At 33.8% G+C, this 7667-nt stretch overlaps 1 protein-coding gene across 1 annotated transcript in view; it reads right to left on the bottom strand.

Annotated features, from left to right (window-relative positions):
• Nucleotides 1-2575: 2575 nt before the first annotated feature.
• The window catches only part of LOC148948955 (uncharacterized), a 76276-nt gene continuing 71184 nt past the window's right edge, over nt 2576-7667 (bottom strand). Inside the window, exons 14-15 of the mRNA XM_089095068.1 lie at nt 6967-7165; nt 2576-3822 (exon numbers count right to left, since the gene is read on the bottom strand). Of these exons, the coding sequence (XP_088951194.1) occupies nt 3648-3822; nt 6967-7165 (374 nt within the window). The 3' untranslated portion in view covers nt 2576-3647. The remainder of the gene's footprint in view (nt 3823-6966; nt 7166-7667) is intronic.

The raw sequence follows: 7667 nt of genomic DNA, 5'->3' as shown, positions 1-7667 counted from the left end.
CAAGAATATTAAAAAGATATACCGCATTATGAATGAAACAAAAAAGCCTAAATAGTTTTACAATGAAATAAGATCAAGGCCGCATCCTTGATTTTAATATCTTGAAATTGAAATGAAATTTGCATCGAGATTGCTCCCAAAAGGAAGTAAGGGAGAGAAATCTGATTCTGCCTCATCCAATATTTTAAAAACCAAGTGTTTACAAAAATATTTATCCTTTCCAGACGAACGACAAAAAAATTGGTTTTTTGACTTTTCGAAAAACGAGGCTGATTTTTTCGAGGCCGGCCGGAAAAAGTTTTCGAAAAACGAGGCCGGTCACGAGGCTGATACTTGTGGCATTCTGTCGCACAAAATCAAATTCCCTGCAAAACACATGCTTCGAAACACATATTTGAACATGTGTTCTACAGTTTAAATTTCCAAGGTTGCATACTATCAACACTGAATTGCAACTAATAACAAACACTGAATTTTAAACAGAAATAAATACAAAAGGAGATATATAGGGGTTCTGTAGACATAATCAATTGGTACGATGGGGCGAATACTATATTTTACCTTTAATTATAAACTCGTTTTTATACGAGATGTTTTGATTTTGGAAGGTCGGATTGCATTGCAATGTAATATAGTGATCAAAATATAAATAATATAATAGAAAATAGTAGAAGCAATACTCATACAACAGAAATAGAATCAACAATACCCTCAAAATAATTTCAAAATTGATCTAACAGATGGTAAAAAAAAAAAAAAAAAAAATTAAGGACAAAACTTGATGAACAGCTTCACTTCAGAGGGTATATCATCTAGTGGATATCAATGAGTATCTTCCCTCCCACAGTTCCGAATTCTATATGTTTTAACCTTTTTTGCTTGTTTACCTAGGTTAAAACACAATTCAAAATAATACCCTGGGTTTCGTATTTACACCCAGAGATTTTTTCAACTCTCATGAATTAAGGATGCAGTTAATATAGGCAAAGTTTTAAACACTATTTTATTTCTTTTCTGGCACGGCTTGTATCTTATTAAACAAGAACATAGAGTATCTAATTTTTGCCAATAAATTGAAAAAAAAAAGGTATTTCGATTTTCAACTAACAGCAACTGGAACCTTTACCCGGAGTTGAGGATTTCGAAAAAAAGAGGATCGATAAACATGTTACGATTTCTTTTACTTCTAGAAAATACTTTTGTAAATACAATGCTTTCGATATTCGCTTGATGAAAAATTCGCCAAGTACGTAAGGAATATCACATATTTTGACTAATGACATGTAGAACCTCTGCTCGGAGCTGAGGCTATTAAACGAAAGAGACTCGAAAAACATGCATGTCAGGACTCCTCAAGAGGAGTCCTGACAGGCCACTTCGAGATACACGTTTTTTACAGGTTGAGGACCCCTAAGCTCCCTCCCTTATGCCTCTCCCTGACTGTAGGATTCCTTTGAAATGCTTTCAACATTGACTTGATGAAAATTTCGCCGAGCAATGAATATCACATATTTCGACTAACGACTTTTGGGACCACTGCTCAGAGCTAAGGCCTTTGAAAGAAAAAGAATCGACAAACTGAATCGACAAAATGATACAGAGAAGCCTCGTCACGAGTTGTGCAGCCCTAAGGCACCTCCCCTACTTAGGTCCCAGATCGAGCTTTGAGCAAACCTGGAATTCTTTCATTTCTCGACACTAATTTCGTCTACCCATCGATGCCGTCGCTTTGGTAAAAGTGTCTACCAAAGCCAATACGACCAATACGCTTCGGATTTAATTGCCCTTGGTTAGTGGTTTTCTCAGTTGATCAATTTTTGTTTTAGTTTTAAATCATTTCTTATCAGCACGTGGCAGGTCCCTATTTTTCAGCTATTGCAAGTCATATTTTTCCAATTTTTTATCTCGCGAAATGACCGCCAACGAGCATAGGAAACTGATATGAGAGGAAACTCAAGTTTTTCTCTGAGAGAAAAAACAAAAAGCCAAAATACGAGACCAATCTGTATGACATAACGGAGGAAATGCCTAGGCAAGAGTACATGAAAAGCAGCCCAGTTAGGTGCTGAAGATCTATCTGGAATCAGCTTAATGAGGACGTTATAATATCAAAGCCATCGGTGAAATGTTTTAAGCAAAGGCTCAACATATGCATATAGGGAATGAAAAAGGGTAAAAAGTGAATACCGGCATACTGGCCGCTCATAACACCCCTGGCGCTGCAAAGTGTATTATTTGAAAAATAGTCATTTTTAGTTGTAACTAGTTATTTTTGTAACTAGGTATATTTTTGTAACTAGGTATATAACTAGGTATATTTAACAAAAATGGATATAAACTAATTTTGTGTCAATTTTGAATTTGCTCTGATATTCCACAGGAAATATTCCGTGAGGAGTTACTGAAAGAATTTTTTTATTGCAGGAAGTTTCTTATTTGACCCCCCCCCCTCCTAAAATGTTTGTCGGAATCGTAAAAACGTTACAGAACTGGATATAAACAAGTTTTTTAAGCGTTTTTTTTTAGTTTTTTGTGTACCCCCCCCCCTCCACCCCCGAAAAAATTCTTGGGTGAAACACCACCCGAAACTAGTTGTAACTAGTTGTAATTAGTTATTTTTGTCTCAATATTTACGAAGTTTTTGAATTTATAAATGTGGTATTTTATGTGCTATATCCAAAATTCGTAAAATATACATAATACATTTTGATAATCAGGAGATTATTTCGAGCAAAATAGCTCGTCGCACAAGCGGAGCTTAAAAATTTGCTCGGAAAGCCGACTGGAAAACAATATTTAGGTTATAAGTTAATTCTCTTAGGCTCCTAAAATGGAGGAAAGCCATAAGTGATCAAATCTGAAATCTAGTGATCAAAAAGGGTAAAAAGCGAATAGCGGCACACCGAGCAGTCATAATAAGCCTAGCGCTGGAAAGTATTTTAAAAAATAAGGCAGTTTTTTCGCTTGTAGCTAGTTATTTTGGGATCGCTATTTACGAACTTTTTGAATAAAAAAAATATGGTATTTTATGTGCATTACCCAAGATTAGTAATATATAAATAATACATTTTGATAACCAGGAGTCGGTACTTAGAGCAAAATAGCTCAAAGCGCAAGTAGAGCTTACAAATTTGCTAAGAAAGCAGACTATAAAACAATATTTATACATTATAAAATTAGTTTTTTTAGGTTCTCAAAACGGAAGGGAGGGGGGGGGGGGGCATAAGTGTAAGAAAAATTATCACTAGGGAGCACGGGAGGTTTATTATATTCAGTTTCTTTTAGTACCTTATATTAGGACCTTATTAAATAATATTATGTTTCAGTGTAGATCCACTTATGAGCCAAACTATTTGTAATAAATGAGATGGATGTGGGGCGATAGGGGGCTGAAATTTCAAAACCATCTCCCTAAGGCTTAAGGGGTGACAAACACAAAAACTGCAAAAATATCACTAAATGAAAAGATTAAAACGAAAATAAACTAAGGTTAAAAGGAAATGAAATAAATATTGCTAGAAAATACTAAACCTAAGCTTTGCTGCTGATCCAAGGGCATTGCCTACAATGAATTTGATTGTTAGATAGCTCTAGCTTAGAAAACACTCTTGAAGATGTAAAAAAGAAAAAAATCTAAACAAATTTTTCTAGGAAATCACTTTTACATGACCCCTATTAGTGCACACTATCCAACCAGTTGATGCATGTGGGCTCCATTGAATGCTGTTCAGGGTCCATTGGCCTCCTGAATTTTCCGGGTCCCTGACTATCGTTCGCACGAGTTCAAGAGACCTGATTTCGGACTTGCCATCCTTTTCCTCCCTGAAAAAAACGAGAGATTGAATCCCAAACGAACCATGTAAACGAAAAGGGGTCTCTTTATGATAAAAAAACATAAAAAATAAAACATAATAAAACACAAAACTTAAAAAATGGATAACAAGGCCATAATTTAAACAGTTCTGTTCTGAAGTGAAGACGGAGTGTAGATGGAGGATAAGCCTATAACCGTGAAATCGGAAAGATGGTGTAAGGTAACACAAGAACGCCATCTACTCGACAGCATTAAAGAAAGGAAGAAAGAAAAGTTTTGTATATCAAAAAGTGAGATAATTAAAAATATTTAAAAATAATTTAATATTTAAAAATATTATAAAAAAAAAATTTAAAATATATAAAAAAAAAATATTTAAAAATATTTGAATAATTAAACATAATTAAAAATAAGCAAGCAAAAATTAAATTGGGAAAACAAAGTTAAGTTAACTTCGGAACATTCCGAAGTTAGAACAGTCGGAACATTCCGAAGTTCCGAAGTCGGAACATTCCAAAGCTTGCATGGAAAGCAAGCACTGCATGTAAACATTATGAACAGATATTATTCTGAATAAAGAAATAAAACCAAAAAAAGACCAGAAATTACAAGTATGTTCCAACTAATCGAAAAACATCAGTGCGCTGTTCTAAATGTGAAGTTCACCTCAATATGCGACAATTATTAAGTTCAAATCTATAAATTAATAAAATATAATAAATTAAATATGACACATTTAATTAATTAACAGATAGATATGGCAATTTTTTTTTCAAAAAAATCTTCTAATGCAAATGCTTGCTTTCTGGTAGCTATAATCTTAATAGAGATTTTGAATTTAAAAAAAAAAAAAAAAAACAGTGAAAAGTTTTAAACTTTGGCATTTCTATAAGATTCACCAAATTCGTATTGCATATGCGTACTGGTGACAATATTTTTGTGGTTAAATACCAAAAGAATACACGTTTTCAATATGCTAATTCCAACAAAGTCAAGTACTTTGATGTTAAAAAATATAAAGTGTATATTATAGAATTTTAATATCATATATTTCAAGATCAAACTGACTGTAAAAAATATGAAAATCAGATTAATCAAACAGTTTGTGTTAATGAACTATAAGAAAAAAGCAACTCGGCCCAATAGTAACCGAAACTCCAAAAAACAGAATTTTGATAACAATTGATAGATCAAAGGAATTTGCTTTTTATGCTGATTCCAAATCTATTAATTCATAAAGTTTAATATTACAAAAGTTACGCCTCAGAAACGCGTAATATTACGCCTAATAATTACGTGTAATATTACGCCTCAGAAAAGTTGCCTGATTTTCGGGAAAGTGAGGGAAACAAAACCAAAAAATTAAGCAATCTTGATGAAAATCACACCACCAGATTCAGTATATCATATAACCAGGCTGTAGTGGTTTCAAGGTATTATCTACAGTAATGTAGACTTTGTATTTTTTACCAGAAGGATTGTCACGGATGCGTTTATTTATTTATTTTTTTTTTAATATGGAAAACTAATGCAGCGGAATAGTTTGATGGATTATACACTAATAACACAAGTAAAGCCAAGCGTTTTTCTATCCCCCGTGCATTAATTACGTACTTTGCCGAAGACACTGTGTTTACAGTCTAAGGCGGATCTAGAACAAAATCTTGGAAGGGGGGGGGGGGGGCACAATGTGAAAATGGCACCAACAACTAACCAAACTGACAAGTTTATATAAAAAAAAAGTATATAAAAAACGGAATAAGGGATTCAGAAAAAATCAGTGGGGCAGGGTCCCCCCAGGGATCCGCCCCTGTTTAAAGTAAACAGCGTCTTGTTAAAATTGTGATTCAAAAAACTAATCAAGCCCTAGACGAATTGGTAAGTTTTACGAGCTTTAGCTATCTATCTATCGATCTATTAAGTTTCGAAGACAAATTTTATGACTTTTAGAACAGTTGGTACATCTTAAGTTTAAGGAAATAAAATTTGACTGAATGGCGTATTAAAAAATCAAGTTTTTAATGTTAAAAATTTAAGTTTAGATATTTATTTTAGATATGTTAAGTACAAAAAAAAAACATTAAAAAGCGCATGAAAAATTTGTTTATATGCATTTTGTAACATTTTTATGAGTCGGACCTTTTTTTTGGGGGGGGGGGGGTGAAGAAGGCTTCAAACCCAATAACCCTCCCCCTCTCCTGAATACGGCCATGGGTATAAGGTTAGCAGATATTTTTAGACAGTTCAAGAGCAGACTGAAACGCTACCTTCTAAGAAGTTGTTAGTGATTTAGATTAAAAAAAAAATTATTTATCTTTTTATTTGTTTTACAATTTTGTAATTTTTTTCTAAGTAAGGTATGAATATACATTGTAGTAGGTTATGAGGACGGAAACAAACGTCATGTACAACCCAGCGGGTTTTATTAATGGTTGTTGAAAGGTGATGTGAGTGTTGTTTTCTCTCAAAAATTTATCTCTCATCGCTATGTATTCAATAAATAAACATGGGAATTTTTTTTTTAGCCGACCTTCTAATTCTATCAGATTCTAAGCTAATAATTTGAATGTTTATTTTGCAAGTTACTTCTCTGGAGTCGAAAAAGCGCCTCCGTCCTATTACCAAAAACCATACAACCCCGCTTAGATGTCAAACATCAATAAAATAGCCGAAACATAAAACTAACTTAATATATCATAATTTCTTCTAGATTTGGTTCACACATTAATCGTAACTAAATAGCTCTTCTATTAAAAGCATACATCATACACATAGACTATTTTCTTAAACAAAAACCTGACCCTTCAAAAGATTGAGTTTGAACCCCTGTCTTAAAAGTATTATTGCACTTAAATACCTTATGATTTAAGTTCAACAATAGAGACCCCTTTTAAGACATTTTTGTAACTCTTCCTAGAGGGGAAGTATCGGACCCGCTTTACGTAAGACACAACATACCCTCAAAATTTTTAGTTCCACTCTAGTAGATCTACCCCTACCGGCCAATATTTCTATTTGGTGGAACTTAGGGTCCCTCCTAGGTCTCTGTCTCGGAATTCAAATCGTCACTGGACTTTCTTTTAGCGATACATTACACGGCAAGAGTAAGTAAGAGCGTTCGTAAGTCAAAACATTTTACAGACATCACTTACACTTTGGCATCAGGGTCCAGTCGAAAAACTTTGGCCATTGTCTGTCGGCTGTTGCTTTCTGTATTCCAAAGGCGGGATCCAGGGATACCAACCAGAAGGTATCTGCTAGATGGCGATAAACTCAACGAAGCAACTGACTCGCCTATAGACGTGATCCAGAGAAGTTGGCCAAGGTTGTGGCTTTCCAGGCTGTGCACTCCTATAATGGGTATGAATATTAGGGCCAGCAAAACAAAAAAGGCAAGAGAATATATCACCCTAAAAACATTTTATAATAAGTATTCCATTACAAAAATAACATCCAGTTTTAGGTCGTCTGGATGCCATCACTAATTTTTGTTCGTTTTTAATAACACATCTAATCAGCGCCTACTATGTTTGTGAAGCACATAAATTCGGGACTCGATTTTTAAACTAATTAAAAATTAAATAAATAAATAATTAAATAAATTAAAGTTGCTTGTTTTTGGCTGTTCTCAAAGCAAAACTAAATTATTAGGGGCTTGAAGCCAGAAGCTTGAAATTGTATGAAAACACTCAACAGCATAATAAAGAGCACACATAAAGACCACAAAAAGTCTATGCACAATATACAGCACAATAAAGAACCTAGACTACTCAAATCCTGAAAATGATTCTTGACGAAAAAAGATTCAGAAAAACCTAAATCAGCAACAACAATGGTAAGTTGACCCTTGAAA

This window comes from Artemia sp. Qi Xiang Cuo, chromosome 9 (genome assembly GCF_049724085.1).
Source record: "Artemia sp. Qi Xiang Cuo chromosome 9, ASM4972408v1, whole genome shotgun sequence".
In the NCBI taxonomy this organism is placed as follows: domain Eukaryota; kingdom Metazoa; phylum Arthropoda; class Branchiopoda; order Anostraca; family Artemiidae; genus Artemia; species Artemia sp. Qi Xiang Cuo.
Note: the sequence above shows the minus strand (reverse complement) of the source record. Positions and strands in the feature narration are given on the sequence as shown.